Here is a 20,418-nt window from a genome sequence, read left to right on the forward strand (position 1 = left end):
ACGAGTTTCGGTGAGATTACATCTCCCTGTCTTACGCGATGCAATTGGATTGGTCTTGTGCTCTGATCTTGTACTTGGGCGGTCATGGTTGCGGTTTCGTACAAACACTTCACCACCTGGACATACCGACAGTCAATTAGGCATCTCTGCATGGATTCCAAAACAGCCCAGGTCTCGATGGTATCGAAGGCTTTTTCGTAGTCCACAAACGCTAGGCATAGAGGCTGATTATATTCCTCGGTCTTCTGTATTATTTGATTAAGTGTGTGTATGTGGTCTACGGTACTGAAGCCTTTTCGAAACCCAGCCTGTTCCACGGGTTGGAAGTCATCGAATTTTCGGGCAAGACGATTCGTGATTACCCTTGAAAACAATTTGTAAACATGACTTAAAAGTGAAATGGGGCGGTAGTTTTTCAGAAGAGCTTTGTCGCCCTTCTTGAAAAACAGCACCACCACACTTCTGCTGCATGCCTTCGGTGTTATTCCATTGTGGAGGACGGAATTAAAGATGTTAGCCAGCTCTCTCAGAACTGGTGTGCCTCCTGCTTTGAGAAGCTCTGAGGTAATTCCGTCATCTCCTGGAGCCTTGTTGTTTCCAAGTTGCCCGAGAGCAATCCCAATCTCGCCCAAATCGATGTCGGGAAGATCGTCTGATAGGTGGCGTGTTAGTCTGGCTCGTTGGTCATCCACACTGTGGGACTCAGGTGGAGGTACTCGTGATGAGTATAAATCGCCATAGTAATTTTCGACTTCAGCTAGAATCTCTGGTTTTGAGGTGACGGTTGTGCCTTGTATGGTTCTGAGTTTTGTCAGGTGACAACAGGAGGTATGTGACTTTGCAAGAATCTTTGAGCCCCTATTGAGTGCTATATCATCTTCAATTCCGGGCAATCGCTCGTCTTGTGTCACGCCTTATTAGTTTTTTAACCTTCCTGTTAAGTGCCTGATACTCAGATGGCGTCATGTTCTGCTGTTCTCGTCTCCTCGTCATCTCGTTCAGAGTTTCGCCTGAGAGCTTCGACTTACGTCCATTGCTCTTTTGTCGAAAGTAATTTTGGCCTACCTCGCGGATGACACGCACCAGACTATTGGTGGCGTCGTCAATGCCCTGCCTGGTTTCCAGCATGGCAAATCGATTCTGTAGTTCCAGCTGGAAGCTTTCGCAACCAGCTTCGACCTGAGGCAGAGTTGGTCTAAGAGTCAACTTCATTAACCGCGATCGTTATATTTTAGTGTTAATATTCAGGGCGCTCTTACCAGGCAGTGATCACTTCCAGTGTTCACCCTGTTAATCACGGAGACATCCCTAAATATTTGGCGCTTATTGGATAAAATGAAGTCGATCTCATTTATCGCTATGTTATCGGGGCTTTGCTAGGTCCACTTCCTTTGGGGCTTTTTCTGAAAAAATGAATTCATCAGAAATAATCCCTGAGCCTCGAGGAAGTTTACCAGCATTTGCCCCCTATTATTTCTGCGCCCATAGCCGAATTTTCTTGTACTCCCACTTTGGCATTGAAGTCACCCATAACAATTGTATAGAAGGTATTGGTACGAGACATAGCTTTCACTATGTCTTCGTACATGGCTTCGACCTCTTCGTCAGTGTATGTAGACGTTGGGGCATACACTTGTATAACCTTCAAGGCATACCTATCGGCTATCTTTAAGATAAGGTATGCCACCCTCGCCGACACACTGCAAACCTCCACGACATTGTTTCTGAGTGACTGTTGATTAGCAGGATGTACCACGAGCAGGTGAGGTTGACGGTAGAGAGCCTAGGTTGTTGTCGGCTCCCCTTATATATTTTAGTTTATTATTATATTATATATTGAGGGGGGGAGGGGCTGTCAGGTGTTAGGTACCCGATGTCCTTTTCTCTACCCCTGACAACGTGTGTAGAACTTTATGATGAAAGTTGAGTAGTTAAGACATAAAACGAAGACACTCACTAGCGGTAGAATGTATTCTGATAAGTGGATGATAGCTATACTAATCTTCTCTCGATACCAATGATTAAGAGCAAGGTTGCAAAAAAATACCATAACTCACATTATAAATTCGAAAGTGAGTTTATTTAGGATGTAGGGTATCTAACAGCAAAGAGTTAAATTGATTGGAATTCAAGTATACCAAAGCAGTAGAAAAATGGTTGAAGTATGTAATAGAAAAGAAGGAGTAGTACCATAGGATAAGAGTTGTTAATAAAAGCGTAATGAATTAATAGTGATCTCATACATCCGACCGACGACATGTAATGATCTGTTGTTATTATGATTGTTTTTTTAATATTTTTTCTTGACAAATCAGATTTATATAAGTATGTTACTCTATAAAATTTTGTACGTCTACTCTGCGCTGTATATCATCAAATAAATATTTTGCTTCCAGATCGATGATCATGGGTTCAAACCCGGGCAAGCACCACTGAATTTTCATGTGCTTAATTTGTGTTTATAATTCATGTTTATAATTCGTGCTTGACGGTGAAGGAAAACATCGTGAGGACACCTGCATGTGTCTAATTCATTGAAATTATGCCACATGTGTATTCTACCAACCCGCATTGGAGCAGCGTGATGGATTAAGCTCCAAACCTTCTCCTCAAAAGGGAGAGGAGGCCTTAGCCCAGCAGTGGGATATTAAGAGGCTGTTACTTTATTTAACTTTTAGATCAAATAAACCCTTTGAAGAAATTGAGAGTGCATCTGTTTTTTGCACACATTTTTGCATTGAAAGTAAAATATGACATAATTATGACTGATTTACGGCGTTACTTATAAACGTTGCTTAGCGACTGTTTAATTAATCGCCTATTTCTCTCTTTCTCTCATTATTGATTTGACATTTGAAAGAAGAAGACAACATTTTTTAATTAATCACTCGCTAAACTCGCATTTATAAGTATGGCCGCTAATAATCTTTAAGTGCAAATCAAATTTATTTTTGATTTGCGCTTAAAGATTATTAGCGGCCATACATAAGGATTATTTATTTAAATATTTCATAAATTCACTACCTACCAAAAATTAGACTGTTTTAGTTTTAATTTTAGTTGATCCTCTTTGTCTTTGCGTAACTTTTTTGTAACTCGATTTTCTCAGTGATTGTTATTTCCTTTGATTCGCAACATTAAAGATTTAATGATATTTTTATTCGCATTAATTAACAATGAGATATGTATATCTCACAGTCAACACGTATTTCACGTTTTTTTATTTTTATTATAAAAATATAAAAAATATTTTAACAATCATTACACCTTCTAGTAAACATAGTCGTAGGTGGTAGGTAAGGTGTCACTCCTTTAAGAAGATATTATTTTTAGGACACTCATTTCTATTTAAAAAAGATCTAGAAAATAAAAAATATTATTTTTTTTAAAATAAAAATAAAGATATTGGTAAAAAAAGAACAACGTACAACTTCCTATTTTAAAACTCACTTTTGTCTTAACTTTTTGAGAGGGTGAAACTGATATCACCTTACTTCCATTCATTACATGGCCTTTACAATTTAGGTACGTTTTATTGTCTATTTTAGTATTTAATACAGGTGAAATAATATAGGCATTCAGTAGTGTCTGTGACAGGAAACGTGTAACATGTCTCGTCTAATTTATTTTTTTACCTTAATAATACATTTTTACGATGTGAATACAGCGAATATTCTTGGTTTATTTACACATACGGGCAAGAGTCATCACATGGTTTTCGAACCTCTTTTACTGAAGCTTGCAGAGAGAGGGCATAATTTGACAGTTGCATCATTTTTCCCGGCAAGTAATCCACCCCCTAATTATAATGAAATCAGCTTTCAAGGTTTACATGAATTAGGACTTGAATCGTTCGATTTAAATGCCTACGAAAACTCAAAAATTTTCAAGAGAATTCCAAGAATAGGGAGCATAGCATCGCAACTGTTACAATTTCGACCCTTTGCAATTGCATCTTTGAGCATATGTGAAAAACTTACTAATTTTAAGCCGTTATTGGAAGCTTTGAAAGGAGATTACGATGTTGTGTTATTAGAAAATTTCACAAGTGACTGTATGTTAGGTCTTATTTACGCCTATGGAATAAATGCGCCGATTGTATACATTATGTCAGGAACTCCCATGCCTTGGTCGTCGGAACGAATTGGTGCTAACGATAACCCATCTTATGTGCCTTTAATCACAGCACCTTTTTCGTCTCGAATGTCGTTAATGGATCGATTAGAAAATACATTAATAAATATTATATTAAAGGAATGGTATTATAACGAGATACAGACTAAAGAAAGGTATATATTAGAAAAAAAGTTTGGTAAAATTCAAGACTTGCGTGAACTTGGTAAAAATGTTTCCTTGATGCTTACGAATTCTTACCACACTCTCAATGGAGTAAAGCCTCTTGTGCCCGGTATGGTAGAAGTTGGAGGATTGCACTTGACTTCCAAGAGAGAACCCCTGCCACAGGTAATTTCATCCGTATTTAAAACAATATGCCTATATTGTAAATGCACAATGTAATTTGATCAAAATACTCAAGGATCCATATTAGAATTGTAGAACAATCCATAAGTTCATAGTTGGCCAAGCGTAACCGACCAGATACGATCAATCATTCGTTTATACGCCATGTTGCGTTTACTAACTACATTTTAATCGAGCAACGATTATTATGACTAACGACACAATTGGTTCCTTCCAAGTTCTTATAATATAATAGAACCTGTTTGTCTTCTTATTATTTATAAAATATAGTATATTCAGAATTATTTTTTTATCCTAATAGGCGGTTATCAAATTCGATTCATAAGGAGATACCTTATATTAAAATTGAGCAAAAATATAATTAGGGTTAAAAGCTTAACCACAGTTGGCAGTTTAACAGATAATTTTTAGACTATTAATAGCCACAAAAAATACGATAAAAAAAATTACCTTCACCTCAATGTTTATCAATGTTTTTTATTTATTCACAGTTCATAGAAAAATTCCTTAACGATTCAAGTGATGACGGTGTCATACTCTTTAGCTTCGGGTCGCTTGTAAAAACGAAGTCATTGCCGAAGTACAAAGAACAAATTTTTATTAACGCACTTTCTAAATTGAAACAGAGAGTTATTTGGAAGTTTGAGGACAGCGATGAAGAGGGAACTCTTGCGGGTAACATTCTTAAAGTAAAATGGTTACCACAATACGACTTACTACGTAAGTACCAACTAACAATGTTGCCTTATAAAATAATTTGTTTTTATTTTATGTTAAATAGGCGGTCGGGCACATGGACCACCTGGTGTAAAATGGTCACCACCGGCCATAGACATCGCCAATGCGCCACCAACCTTGGGAATTCACAAAAACCTTCGATGTTATGTCCCTTGTGCCTATAGTTACACTCGCTTACTCATCCTTCAAACTGGAACGCAACAATACTAAGTATTGCTGTTTGGCGGTAGAATTTCTGATGAATGGGTGGTTCTTACCCAGACGGGTTTGCACAAAGCCATCACCACCACTACCACCCAGGGTTTTTAAAGCATATTTTACTTCCGTAACAGCCTGTGAATGTCCCACTGCTGGGCTAAAGGCCTCCTCTCCTCTTTTTGATGAGAAGGTTTGGAGCTTATTCCACCACGCTGCTCCAATGCGGGTTGGTAGAATTCACATGTGGCAGAATTTCAGTGAAATTAGACACATGCAGGTTTCCTCACGATTTTTTCCTTCACCGTAAAGCACGAGATGAATTATAATCACAAATTAAGCACATGAAAATTCAGTGGTGCTTGCCCGGGTTTGAACCCACGATTATCGGTTAAGATTCACGCGTTCTTACCACTGGGCCATCTCGGCTTTATATTACTGGCATATTTTACTTAATCAAAGTAATTTTAACTCAGTGTACCTATAATATAAAAGCCGACTTGGTCCAGTGGCTTGATGTCAATCACGTCAATCTTAACCGAAAGTTGGGGGCTTAAGGGTATGGTCTGGTCAGGGCTATTTTTATGTACTTAATTTGTAATTATAATTCATCTCCTGTTCAGCGGGGATAACAACTGATATTTTTGGAATATTTGTGGTTGTTATCTCATCTAAAATATATATATATTTCAATCAATCAATCAACAGCCAATCGTTGTCCACTGCTGAACATAGGCCTCTCCCAAGGTGCGCCAAAGCTCCCTGTCCTCCGCCTTCCGCAACCAGTTGGTGCCCGCCACCTTCTTAAGGTCGTCGGTCCACCTGGCTGGAGGGCGCCCTACGCTGCGTTTGCCGATTCGCGGTCTCCACTCTAGGACTCGTCTGCTCCAACGGCCATCGGTCCTACGACATACGTGACCAGCCCACTGCCACTTAAGCCTGCTAATTTTGCAAGCTTTGTCGGTGACTCCGGTTCTTTTCCGGATAATCTCATTTCTGATCTTATCCTTCAAAGAAACTCCGAGCATAGCTCGCTCCATAGCACGCTGAGCGACTTTGAATTTGTGGACTAGTCCCGCAGTTAGTGTCCACGTTTATATATATTTATCAGTTTGTATTCCACAATGCATACTGATAAATATAATTGTGGAATACAAAATGATGATAATCGAAGCGGATTAAAAAATATATATTTATTTAAAATTAGCTTCGCACTAAAATAGTATTTACATTGCAGGTCACGAAAAAATCATTGCATTTATATGCCATGGAGGATTGCTTGGTATGACTGAGGCGATGGCTGCAGGAAAACCTATGATAATAGTTCCGATATTCGGAGACCAACTCTCCAACGCGGCTGCCGCTGCCGAAGCAGGAGTTGGCATCGTGTTGCCTTATGACGACCTTAAAGAGGACATTTTGAGCAATGCTCTTCAGACAGTAATCAGTGATAAGTAAGTTATTAAATATTGCTAAAAAAACTTTAAAATAAAGTTAAATATCATTTTTAGTTCACATATAATATTTTTTTGTCATATAAATTAAAAGACAAATTCTAAGAAACGCTTTTTCTAGTTCTCGAAATCAGTTCTGCTCAATTTCTTAATATAGTTTTTTCAATAAGAATAATAATTGATTATTATTAATGACACAAATTTAATGTAAAACAAAATAATAAATCGCCAAGGTTTATTTATAAATGTAATATCGTTTATATTCTAACATAGATGATAACAAATTAATATATGAGATTCATATTATATTTTCTATTTAGCTATTGACCCTGATATTAATGCAATACTTACTAATAATATCAAGTCTATATTTAGCAACTAATAAGGTCATTTATTTAATATTGTGTTGTGTCAAATTACAAAATCTTCAAATATTATATTACATGCGAAATGGTGTGCTTTCCGTAAAATATACGTTTCGTTAAGTACAACCACGATCAAACACAAATAAATCTAAATATAATTTTAAGGAAAATTAATTATAATAATGTATTAGTTTCCAACACAGATGTAAAATAATATACCGTCAAATATCAACTTATTTTCAATATTAATGGAGGTTACTATTGATAAAAACATTCAAAAGAAATCTATTAAATTAATTATATTATGTAATACCAACGTAACAAGATTTTTTTTGAAAAGCAAATGTAAGAATACATTAACATAACATGCATTAATAATTTACAGTATTTTATATATATTAATAAAGTGTCACCTTGAAGTTTATTTCGAATAATATGAGGAGAATATAGACTTATTTTATTTTCGTTTACCTTATTCCAGAATGCGAACACATACACGTCTCGTGTCAAAAATTTGGCATGATCGAGACATGTCGCCTTTGGATAAAGCTGTGTTCTGGACGGAGCATGTGATTCGGTGGGGTATGTCGACCCACCTTCACTCTACAGCGAGAAACCTCACGTTCTACCAACTAACTCTACTTGACGTCGCTGCCATAATTATCTTTACCATTAGTTTATTAATTATTATGATTGTTTACTTGATATATAAATTTTTACATATTTTTAAAAAAAGTACTAAGGAAAAGTTGCTGTAGACGTTAAGGTTAAGTTTTGAAAGCAAGGTACTTGTCATGGCATTTAAAAAATTCAATTAAGTGATTACTTATATGTACTTGAGTACGTCAACCTTATACAAACCATCCAACCTGTAAACTTGTAACTACTTTCACCTGTTAAGATAAGACTTGCTAAAAGTTGGTCTCTATTTAATTTTAAATAAAGAAGCAGGAATGTCAATCCGAATTGCTACTCTAAAGGCCGGGACAGAAGGGATATATCTATCCTGCATCTAATAAGATATTTCAATGTTAGGTAAAGCTTTTTTTGAAATAAACATTTACCAGCTAAGATTTACTTATATTATGAGCAATTTAATTAAAACCTTGTATTAAAACCACAAACAATGAAACCTTATTTTTCCGTAATGCTTATATAATATCTAACATTTAAAAAAAATGACAAATCTGTATTCATCGTAAGTTTTCAAATTAAACGTATATTATGTTTTATATAATGCAAATCGGTACAAAAATAAAAAAAAAACCTGGTCTGATGATGTAATATAATAAGAATCAAAAATATACAGGTTTTATTATATGATTTTATCGTAATTTTATAACGTATTTTTAAAGTTTTGTTTTCTACATTCAGAAAATTTTAAAAATCAAGGACGGCGGCTGGTATCCTTTTAATATCATTATTATAGATTTTTTACAAACTAATATTCAGAAAAAAAACATAATATGCTCATAATATGTTTTTTTAATATATATTTAAATATGCATAAGAATAAATAATCATTTTTAAATGTCATTGGTATATCCACGTAGCAGTAACATTATAACGGTCAACGCGAGTTTTGTCTGTGACAAGACGGTATGAAATTCTGGTAGATATATCGATAATTAGACGAAAAAAAACATGACCTTAAAAAATTTGCTTTTTTATTCAGGAGGATGGTTGATCAATAGCTTAGAAAATCTTTAGTTTAAAATTTTATTTATTCATAAATCATAATATTCACGTAGGTAATAATTTTAATATCAACGCCATTACTAATATATTAATGAAGAAGGTAATTAAATATATGACAACTCTTGTGACTTAAGTGAAAGCTTAATAATTATATCGTTTTTGCTAATAAGATAGCATACAAGCAAAGTAGATTTTGTTATATATACTCAATATACTAAGCCTTTTTAATTTAATAGTTTGAATGTTTTTAATATATACTAGTATATATATACTTATTGAAGTAATTAAAAAAAGTTAAAAAGTGATCCTTTTTATCTTTTCCTTCATGTTTATTTGTTGTCTCCCATCATATTTTATTTGTATTGGCCCTGATAACGTTGTTGACCATGTTCTTTATATCTTAATGAAAACGTTCTTACTGTTCTTTTGAAAACAATTTGGAGGCTCACTCCATATTGTTTAACCTTTTTGAAATGATTATACAGTATAAATACCTACTTTTTGAGACATTCTGCAACCCATATTTTCAAAGTATTCTAACATGTTACCAACTAGCTCTCTGATATTACCAACTTTAGTGTCGAGCACTAATAAGTACAGTACAGTAACAGCCTGTGAATCTCCCACTGCTGGGTTAAGACCTCCTCACCTTTTTGAGGAGAAGGTTTTGGAGCTTATTCCACCACGCTGCTCCAATGCGGGTTGGTGGAATACACATGTGGCAGAATTTCACTGAAATTAGACACATGAAGGTTTTCTCACTATGTTTTCCTTCACCGTCAAACACGAGATGAATTATAATCAGTGGCGTAGCTAGGTGGACAAGGGCCCCGGTGCATAAGGAAAGAATCGGGCCCTCATCCCCTCTTACCGCGTAGCTTGAACTTGTGTTACATTTACAGTAATAAGTACAATTTTATAACTAAAAAATTGATGGGTGGAATTTTCTTTTTCTTTTTTGATCCTCTCTTTTCAAAGCTGAGGTCAGAGTTGGGCCCTCAAGCCCAGCTGAGCTCCGGGGCCCTGGTGCACTGCACCACTTGGCCCTACGATAGCTACGCCACTGATTGTAATCACAAATTAAGCACATGAAAATTCAGTGGTGCCTGCCCGGGTTTGAAAAAGTTTTTTGATTTGAGCATCAACAAAAATTCCACTTTTAACGTTCCTGTGACAGTACCAATTCTTCATCTTCTCTTTGTCTTCTACAAAACAGTTAATTGTTTTATTTATCACATAAGTCTGTAGACGCTGTGTGACTGTTACAAACTCTTTATTTTTTCGCGGCCATTTTAAGTACCATAAGTATTTACCTAAACTTTATTTTCTACACCATAACTCACAAAAAAGCATTAATATCATAACTGCCACAAAAGCAAACTTTTTAAGGAATATTTTTCCTTTATTTTGGAGAATAATTCATAGAAAAATCATAAAATAAAGACAAGGATTTTTTTTTGTTTTGTAGAGTAATTATCTCTGTTATTCAATAAAAAAATATGTAGTTTCCTCTGTTGTTGCACACATTAGCCATGATCTATTCTTTACCTAATGTTTGTTCATAGCTCTGTCATTTTACTGACTTTATATCATCTCCATACTGTTAGCTTGATAAAATAATCATACTGTAATTTCAAATAACTTTTGAGCATTTTGTAAAGAATAGCCGTGCCCATTAAAATAATTCTGCATTATGAAAAGAATTTAATAAGTTATAATTTATATTATTGTCATATTTACTACAAAACGTGATTTTTGCTTGTTTATTTTTAATATTGTATATTTAAATATTTCGTACTTTTATTATTTAGTAGCTCTATTTTGACTACCTGTTCCGAAAAATATTATATTATGATTAGTCAGTTGAGTACTAGCAAGAGGCTAGCATTGTTTGGTTTTTTTTAAAAAAGAGGAACGGTAATTTTTGAGTTGTAAAACAAATTGTATTACCGCTGTGGATAATATTGAGTTATATTAAAATAATAAAACTGTTAAGACGGAGAAGAATGTTTGAATTTTAATACCTTCGAAATTAAGAAAGTTTACAATACTTAGTCAAAAGTCGAGATGGCCCAGTGGTAAGAACGCGTGAATCTTAACCGATGAACGTGGGTTCAAACCCGGGCCAGCACCTCTGAATTTTCATGTGCTTAATTTCTGTTATAATTCATCTCGTGCTTTTCGGTGAAGGAAAACATCGTGAGGACATCACCTGCATGTGTCTAATTTCATCGAAATTCTGCCAAATGTGTATTCCACCAACCCGCATTGGAGCAGCGTGTTGGAATAAGCTCCAAACCTTCTCCTCAAAAAGGGAGAGGAGGCCTTAGCCCAGCAGTGGGACATTTACAGGCTGTTACTGTTACTACAATACTTAGTACACAATGAAAATGTAAGCTATAGCAAATTTGCAATGCATGTAATTAAAGTAAATAAGTAAGTAACTCCTAAGACCTACGATTTTACCTGTGTTCATTTTGATGTCATTCATGGTAATGCATTGCTTTTATCCTTAGTCTTGTGACCTGCAATTATGCTACCATCCTCAATAAACCAGTTTTAATCTAACGCTGAAGTTTTTTTTTCCAAATCAGACTAGCAATGATAGTTTTTTTACTTATTCGATAGCAAACATACAACTGCGATTTGTATAGAGTGAAATCATCGCCGTATAATGACAATAAACGGAATTCCTTATAGCTTTCCTCAACGCTATCAAATAAGTAAAAAAATCTCACTAGGCTCACTGACATTAAGCATGCTCAACATAAACTCTTCAGGTTTTTAACATAAATTAGATGTGTCACCTTAACCTTTGTAAGAGACAGCAAGAAAAAATATCAATAATTGGAATTCCCCGGTGTAGGACAGCCAAGAGCAGGGAGCTGCGTTTTGACAACATGAACGATGATAAATAATATTCTATTTCAAAGCTCATTAATAACTAAACATTAAAAAAAATTGTTGACATTCAAGTAAAATTTACACAATACAAACATCTTATTATTGTAATTGTTTTTATAAAATAAACAAAAATAACATTGTAAGCATTTATTTTATATTCTCACTATAAATAAGGACAACATTTATTTGAAGTAAGCATCAGCTACATTTACAATTTGTTTAATAAAATTGTATATATAGTAAATTATAAACTGAAATTGCATGCTTAAAATTCTGACTGATTTTGGTTATGACAGCCAATCTCAACAGAAATAAGCCAACTGCACTGGGAGAAATTAAAATTCAAAAGTGTGTACACAAACATAGGTGCAGCCACTATCCATCACTCACTCACGGGTGGGTATTTAACATATTCAGTATTTAACACTTCAACTTCATAATTTTGGTCTGTTACTGAGATTTTTTTAGAAGAACACCCTAATAACTTTTTTTGACTGAACCCAGAACTAACATCATATTTGTTGCCATATACTCACTTAAATAAAAAAAGTTGAGTTGGCTATTAAATATGTTATATAATTTTTTTTAAAGATTCTTCTTCAATTTTATTACATAACATATAAAAGTGCATATGTTTAGGTTATTCATGATATTCAAAAATATAGACGATTATTATTTTTAGTTTTTTGCACCTTAAATTTTGTCTATCCAAGAAATCCAACCAGTTCATTTTCCAGTTTTTTAATCTTTAATGGCAAAATATTAACCATTTCTTGACATAAGCTATACTCTTCTTTCATCATTTTAGCAGCTTCAGGGTCATTTTTGCAAATATCAACAACAGCTTGATATGAATCATAACTTTTCCTAACATGGATTAATTGCACATTTTTATCAACGGCAATCCTTTTCATGCTATTCCTACCAATGAAAGCATATGCACTAATAACTGGCCTAATAATATCAAACTCTAATTTAACTGGCATTTTTCCATTTTTATCTTTTACTGAATTCAAAAAGTGATCATAATTTTCAATGCTCTTTTCACACAACATGTTAATCTTTTTCAAAATATGTGGTGAGGGTTTTTCCTTTGTTTTATTCAGTTTTTCTAATTTAATGTTTAATATTTCTGAGTATACTTCACCTAGTTCATACCACAGTTGGCGGCAATACTGAAGATAATAAGTTGGGTTGATTTCTTTGATCAAATCCTCAAGCATGTCTACCCGTCGTTTATGCATTTTTGCCCGCCTCTCGTCATCTTCTTCGAAGAATGCAAGATAAGAATAGGATTGGGAACTATCTTGCACCAACTCAATATAGTCTGAAGCTAAAGTGTCTAACTTATAATATTCTTTGGCTTTGTTTAACCAACTCTGACAACATAAAAACACTTCTCTTGCATCTTGGTATGTCAACAAGAATTTGTCCCCAATTTTCTTTTCATATTTGGTAACATCGAGGTCGGAGAATATTAACTTTTTTATATCCCCACCACAAATGTTCTCATTGTCTTCCAACTCCAAATTAGACATATCTGAAATGTATATATTTATATTTAACTAAAATAAAAAAAGAAATACTAAAATTTTATTTATGTAACTAATTTCCAGAATTTATGTTTATGACAGAGATAATCATAAAAGTTTAAATGAGATTAAATTTTCATATAAATGATAATTTATTTTAGTTATTATTATTGTAGTTAACTAATTTAATAAGTGTGGTATTCTGTGTTTAATTCATAATATTCGAATTGTTAATTTGAAATGGATTATACCTGTAATTGCATCACTAATCTCTTCTCCATCATTCATAAGTCTTGCTTTAGAAGCAGTCATAAGCAAAAGACAGTACTTGGCCCAGCACCGAGCTACATCTGCTGATCTATGTTTAAAAATTTCTTGTTTAGACAAAAAAATATCATCGGCACTTTCGTCTTCCATTAATTTTGCTTCATACTGTTCCAGTATGGTTGAAGCTGCGGCAAGATGATGTCTTGATTGGAAAAACCCATTTTGCTCAGCAAAAAACTGGGATAATGTAGCTGAATTCAGAGCCCACTCAATTGATTCATAGTCTGAATACTGTAACTGTCTCCTCAATGTGACATGACAATATATTGCCGATTTCAGATTTTCCTTCAATGATCCATACACTTGGGCTAAATAATAGAGAGACAATGTATGAGCTTTCTCTAAAAACATAAATTCTCCAGTTACAGCTTCACCAGTATTACTTATTATATGTTCTATCGACAAAGGCATTTGTAATGTGCATTTAAAGTCTTCATAAAATGTTTTTGCTTTGAGTAAAAATAGTTTAGCTTCTTCTGGTTCATCGCGAGTTGACCACAATATGCCGAGATTATTTTCAATGTTTATGAGAGTTGTTACGATTTCCGGTTTTAAAGAGTTAGCAACCAAGAGATCTTCCGCTTCTTTTAATACTTTCTCACTAGCAGTCAGTTCCTCGGTTTCCATGTCAATAATTCCTATGTTTAAAAGTACTACTCCTAACATTGCATCGAGTTTAACTTTGTCCAAATTTGTTTCGGATTCGGAAACGTTACTCAATGCATCACGCATATTGTTTAATATATCTCTAGCCTTATATTTTGATGAATATGGTTCATTTTCCGGATCATTTTTACTGTCTTCGTCTAGCAATTTTCGAACTTTGCCGTAATTCTCCTTATAATCATTAATAAATTCTTTAGCAGACATTTCTGCAGTGACTATCATATTTTTTAAATCACAGAATAAATTATTCTCGTTGTACTACCTTCTTACATACATTTAATTTTTAAAGATAGAAATCAAATTAATTGTTTTATTGGTGTGTAAAACTGTCCATGAATTTTATAACAAAGGTAAATTTCCAGGTTCTAGGAGGTATTTGACAAATTTACTATATATATAACGTCATTGTCAAACTATTGTCAAAATATGTCAAACTACAAAAAAATTACCTACAAAACCGTTGTTTTTTGTAGGTAAATTATTTAGTTAGTTTGTTTAATAAAAAAAATGTTATAAGCCATTTATCTATATAATAAGACAAAACCTCGAATAGATGATTTTATTCCACGTAATCAAAGTATGTACATCGTTCTGAGAAGTGCCATTAATAATTATAAAATGATAAAAGCTAAGTAGATTAAATATCAGTAATCTACAACTGTTATATGATATATTTTTGACAGTATCTCCCCTTTTTTATGCTTCTTATAAATGTACATACACTGGATATTTTATACTAAAAAAAAACTCAAAGTAAATTTTATCACATGATTATTAAACAAAATTGTTTCCAATAAAGGAATAGGTACAAATTGTCTACTTTTTAATTTGTTTGCTGAAGCGTAATAAAGTACGTGTTTTTTTTTAAATGTCGAATATTTATTGTGTACAGAAATATGGTAAGTTTTAACTATGAACTACTCTTTATAATGCACACTAATAAATGCTAGATGTCAGCTTAAAAAAATGACACTTCACGGTTTGCGCATGTACTTTTTGGTTCTAACTACAAGTGGCGATTTTGAGTGGTCTTAATATTATGATTTTTTAAAGTATTATTTTTAATCATATAAATACTTTTTCAATACCTAGATAGTTTCAATTGCAATTCTGATAGTTAATTATTAAATAAATCTATACTAATATTATAGATGCGAAAGTAAACATATCTATCTGTCTGTAACGCTGTCACAGCTAAACCACTGAACCGATTTTGATGAAATTTAGTATGAAGCAAACTTGAGACCCAAGGAATGACATAAGCTACTTTTTATACCTACAACTGCTCTCCCCCATCAACAAGCGGGCGAAAACTATTACCTACATATAATGTTAGTCTGCGCAACGAAACGGATATAATTGTATCTTAAGAATGATATATGTAGATAAAAACCAGTTATTGCTTAAATTTAAAAATGAGTTGCTGCTGTCATTTGTTGAGATATAACTAATGTTAAAACTTAATCATAGTAATATATACTCAATATAAAATAGCATTTTGATATAAAAATAAAAAACATTAGTACGATTTGCACTGTTTATTCTTAAATTTAATTTTTTACACCATTATCTATGTACTACAAGTAAAAAAATTATTATTATACGTGCAAGTATAAAACAAACTGTAGTTTGTACTTATGTGGGTATTTATCATAACCCCTCAAACAGTCTTGAAACGCATATTAACCCAAAACTAACGTTTTGTTTGTATTCGATTAGAAATACGACGGCATTTGCTTCTTAAGAATGTTTCGTGACTTGAAGAACTAGCAATTTATTATACTACTTTATAGTTTCTATGTCCAAAAAAACTAACAAATATAAACATTTTTTGTTATAAATATTTACCGTCGTCGTTCAAAATGCAGTAATATTTGTAAATGAATCCCGACATTGTAAAAATTACACAATTTATCGTAATTTCCAAAGAAGTATTTAATCCACATAACATAAAACATCCAGCTTAATTGACTGAGATGGCTAATATACAATGACAGCCCTATATACTTAAAAATATAGCCCATTCCATAATATGTACATATGAACGATGAACCTGAAGGATGTACATCTAAAGTATATACATAAAATTGTAAAAGTAAAGTAACAGGCCCTCCTACAGCTGGACTAAGGCCTCCTCTCTTTTTCTAGAAGGTTTGAAACTTGCTCCATTGTGGGTTGGTCCATTACATGTACGTTTCCTCACGATGTTTTCCTTTACCACCGAACACAAGATGAATTATAAACACTGATACTTGCCTGGGTTTGAACTCGAAAGCATCAGATAAGATTCACATCTTCTAACCACTGGCATTACCTTCTATTATGGGCTCTAAACATTTGCCACTAGTTAAATATACAACTGCTTGTAGTTTAAATGTTAATAAATCATTTATTGATTTTGTTTTAAAAAAAACTATTTATTTCAATTAACCTTATATAGTTTATATATATTTCAAAATTTATTACTATTGCAATGGACTATATTTTATATAATATTAAATAATTAAGTATAATTATATACATACATTTGCAGAGTAATTGGTTTTAACTATATATATTTTAAAAAATATGTTTTTAATGATAATTCTATTATTTGCATTCAAGTTTTAGTTAAAAATTATTACAATTGTTTATCAATTTCAGTTTTTTTATTTTATTTTGATATGCTTTTTAATAGTATATTTATTCTATTATGCATATTATAATATAGCAATAGGCACTGTATAACTATATATATACTTAAAATTCAATTGTAATAACACAATTATTATCATAGTTATAATATAAAAGTAAAACAACAACTGCATACAAGCGAGATGAAAATGCTTAGATGGGCGAAGGAATCACCCGGCTGGACAAAGTAAGGAATGAGTATGTCAGGGGATCGTTCAAGGTAACACCAATTGTGGAAAAATTGAAGGAATGTCGACTGCGCTAGTCGGCCATATCCTAAGACGTAACGATGATCATCCTATCAAGAAAGCCTTAAATATCCCGGACCGACCGCGGGGAAGAGGGCGACCGCGGGGAAAAGGGCGACCGCGGGGAAGAGGGCGACCGCCGCGAAGATGGCGACCGCCGCAACCTGGTGGTCAAACATACAAAAAGAGGCCCAGAAAGAGAATCTGAGTACACAGACAACCCAGAACAGAGTTCTCTGGCGCAGATGTACAAGGAGACCCAACCCCAGCTGAACTGGGAAGAGGGTTTGAACAAAGAAGAAGAAGAAGAAGAATAATATAAAAGTAAAACTTACACTATTCAATTATTCACTGAAAATTTAAGAATTACTTATCAAACAATTAGAACATAATGATTATTTTTAAATAAGATTAAAAATAATTAGACATAGTTCAGCAATCCTAAATTTAATTTAAAAGAAAAATAACTTAAAATAACACTTATAATTCGCATTGTATTAAATAAATCATACATTTTTATTAAACATTATACAAATAATTATTGATATTTACTCGTAAAAAATACTGAAAAATATGTTTAATATAATGATACATGCACTAGACATGTAGGTTAGTATTTACACTGTTAATTATTTTAAAAATCACTTATATATCAATATAATTAGACTATTTGTTTTCATTACATACAGACATTTGTAGGTGTAAGCACCTAAATATGTTTGAACAGCGATATATTACATTTACAAAAACATTAAAAATGTAAAATCTCAACTTAACATCAAATCTAAAACCGGAACCCGAATAGTCCAATTATATTTGATATATAGTCAAGCATTTTATCAAACAGCTAGCATTGTAAGTTTATTCTGAACGACATTTGAACATCACAGAAATACACATTACTATAAAACTATAGCAACACTTTACAAATGTTGCAACAGTTACAACACTTCAATTTCTGAGCAACACTATTCCCATATAAAAAAAAACCCCAAGACTAATTATTATTTACACTGATCTGTCCATATTTGTATGAAAAAACTATGGCCTCACGTTTAAAAACCTCATCAACATTAAAACAATTATGCATACAGGAATAGCTAAGTTTTTAACAACAATTATGTCATAAACAGTGCATTCTACATGAAAGATGGCATAGCCAAATATACATGTATTAGGAAACTGTATCAGGTTCTGGTTCCTCAGTGGACAAGGTCCTGGGAGGTGTTGTGTGAGGATTTAGTTGGGAAAACACCTCCTTTTCCCCCAGAGCTAAAGGATCAGGCTGAGCAGCTGGTGAAGGCACATACATCATCATAGGTGTGGGTGAAACAGGTCGAATAACACTTGTCCCTGATGCTTCCTGTTCTTCCAAAAATCTATCCATATAATCAGTATGGCCAGGATGCAAAGTATACTTTTTCTTCTCTAATCGTGTTTTATTAGCAAATATATCATGTCTCTCTGTCTTTTTCCAAATATAATAAAATTGTACGAGTTCACCAACAGATCTTGTTCTGACCTTTTGTTGACGGATTAAATGGAAATCTTTACCGTGAACTTTGATACCATTTTCGAAATTTCTACACTCTTCCTCTGACCACACACTTGCATGGGCAGGTGTCTGGGCTGATATCCTTCGCCTTCTTAAAGCTTCTTCTACATTATGACCACATTGTTGTAGCAGAAATAAAGCTTCTTCATCATCCCGCAATTGCTTACCTATAGGTACAGCATCCACACCTGTTCCTGAATTCATAGCACAATTTTTTTTCATATAGTCCTCAATCACTTTTTCATCAAGAACACTCGGATTCCACAGTAACTTATCCTCGTTTTCATAAGGTAAAGCATCATCATAACTACATAATCCTTCTGGTATAGCTGCTTGATAATCACTACCTACCATTATCGTTTTCTTCCAGTCATCTTCATCAGGACTATAATCATAGTCATCTTCTTCTTCAGATGGCGGTCTCGAACCTGACCGGAGGCACCGCGTGGCTTCAGGGCTGGTGTTGTCACTGTATAACTGCTGCAAGGCCGATTCTGTCTTTTCAATCTCCTCTGGCACCACCTCTGGTGGTTGCTCTGGAATAGGTTTATCCATATTTCTATTGTAACCGTATAAAGCAAGTAATTCCTCTAAAGGCATATCACCTTCCCGCTGTAGACTATTTAATTCAGCCTTCGGGTCTTGATGCTCACCTGCCGCTAAAGCTTCTTCTTCGTCTAATGTTCTCTCGTCGTCGAAATCATTTACCATCATATCAATAGTAGGTTCGAATAGGGATTTGTCGTTACCCACATCCATACTGGCATCATGATCGCTTACACTGGCTACCAGCGCACACTCTGACATGACTACCACCAATAGCAAAGGAGAATATGCCTCCTAAACATGACATCTAAACTACAAAACTGCATTTACCTTTTATAGTTAATTAATAAAAATGATGAAATTTATTAATTTTTTTACATATTAAGCTTTGAAAAAGTAAAAATACGACGAACAAAACAAAAATATTTTGACATACAACCTACTACAATGATACAATCTAAGACTGTCAACATGAATTATTGAAATTCGGATACACGAACTCATTTTGACAAAACAATTCTGTGATAAGCATCGATTTTCTAATATCCTAAAAAAATTAATTAATGCAAATTGGATACGAAAAATAATTATGCTATTGTAAATAAATGATAAAAGACATATAAGAAATTGATATTTTGAGAAAATAAAAATACTATATTCGGCATGTCAGTGACGTTTTGTTACTCTAAGTTATATGTATTATACATTTTCTTAGAGAAAATATATAAAAACATTTTTATAAAAAAATGGATATCTAATCATATTCTTAAAACACCATGCGTTAATTCTTAGTACCAAAATGTGTGTCATTTTAGCGGAAGGTAAAGTACATTATATAATATACACAAGCATTTCTGATTACATTGTTACACACACGTATTTTTAAAATCGCAAATACAACCGTAAATTGACTTTTATCATATTCCGAAAGAAAAAAAGTAAAATTTGTTAGAGTTATCTACTCAACATACCTAAATTTAATTTTAATAAAAATATCATTGTCGAAGCGAATGGCAGGCAACACCGTTTCGTGAA

The 20,418-nt window shown here is 33.3% G+C and overlaps 3 protein-coding genes across 4 annotated transcripts; 1 reads left to right on the plus strand and 2 right to left on the minus strand.

The window, feature by feature from the left end:
* The first annotated feature begins 3,603 nt into the window (after nt 1-3,603).
* LOC126771289 (UDP-glycosyltransferase UGT5-like) lies at nt 3,604-8,353 on the plus strand. The gene is made up of 4 exons (XM_050491100.1): nt 3,604-4,464; nt 4,974-5,202; nt 6,653-6,869; nt 7,716-8,353. Exons 1-4 carry the CDS (start codon nt 3,610-3,612, stop codon nt 7,990-7,992), a joined length of 1,578 nt encoding a protein of 525 aa, XP_050347057.1. The 5' UTR covers nt 3,604-3,609; the 3' UTR covers nt 7,993-8,353.
* Nucleotides 8,354-11,968: 3,615 nt separating this feature from the next.
* LOC126771266 (KIF-binding protein-like) lies at nt 11,969-14,725 on the minus strand. The gene is made up of 2 exons (XM_050491058.1): nt 13,620-14,725; nt 11,969-13,376 (listed from the first exon to the last, which is right to left on the minus strand). The coding sequence occupies exons 1-2, from the start codon at nt 14,581-14,583 to the stop codon at nt 12,541-12,543; spliced, it is 1,800 nt and encodes a 599-aa protein (XP_050347015.1). The 5' UTR covers nt 14,584-14,725; the 3' UTR covers nt 11,969-12,540.
* A 1,161-nt stretch (nt 14,726-15,886) lies between these two features.
* LOC126771317 (mesoderm induction early response protein 1) lies at nt 15,887-19,834 on the minus strand. 2 transcript variants are annotated; one of them, XM_050491155.1, is made up of 2 exons: nt 19,491-19,834; nt 15,887-19,373 (listed from the first exon to the last, which is right to left on the minus strand). In XM_050491155.1, the coding sequence occupies exons 1-2, from the start codon at nt 19,642-19,644 to the stop codon at nt 18,457-18,459; spliced, it is 1,071 nt and encodes a 356-aa protein (XP_050347112.1). In that variant the 5' UTR covers nt 19,645-19,834; the 3' UTR covers nt 15,887-18,456. The 2 variants fall into 2 exon arrangements, with proteins under 2 accessions (XP_050347112.1, XP_050347111.1); XM_050491154.1 differs by having other exon boundaries at nt 15,887-19,834.
* Nucleotides 19,835-20,418: the final 584 nt, after the last annotated feature.

The sequence above is a fragment of the Nymphalis io genome, chromosome 10, assembly GCF_905147045.1.
Source record: "Nymphalis io chromosome 10, ilAglIoxx1.1, whole genome shotgun sequence".
NCBI lineage: Eukaryota > Metazoa > Arthropoda > Insecta > Lepidoptera > Nymphalidae > Nymphalis > Nymphalis io.

What these genes read in the sequence shown, in the direction of transcription:
- LOC126771289 (XM_050491100.1), top strand. Translation starts at nt 3,610, where the DNA reads ATGTCTCGTCTAATTTATTTTTTTACCTTAATAATACATTTTTACGAT. An exon ending in AGAGAGAACCCCTGCCACAG is followed by an intron (nt 4,465 to 4,973) that starts GTAATTTCATCC and finishes ATTTATTCACAG; the next exon opens with TTCATAGAAAAATTCCTTAA. An exon ending in ACCACAATACGACTTACTAC is followed by an intron (nt 5,203 to 6,652) that starts GTAAGTACCAAC and finishes TTTACATTGCAG; the next exon opens with GTCACGAAAAAATCATTGCA.
- LOC126771266 (XM_050491058.1), bottom strand. Translation starts at nt 14,583, where the DNA reads ATGATAGTCACTGCAGAAATGTCTGCTAAAGAATTTATTAATGATTAT. An exon ending in GATTAGTGATGCAATTACAG is followed by an intron (nt 13,377 to 13,619) that starts GTATAATCCATT and finishes TATACATTTCAG; the next exon opens with ATATGTCTAATTTGGAGTTG.
- LOC126771317 (XM_050491154.1), bottom strand. Translation starts at nt 19,644, where the DNA reads ATGTCAGAGTGTGCGCTGGTAGCCAGTGTAAGCGATCATGATGCCAGT.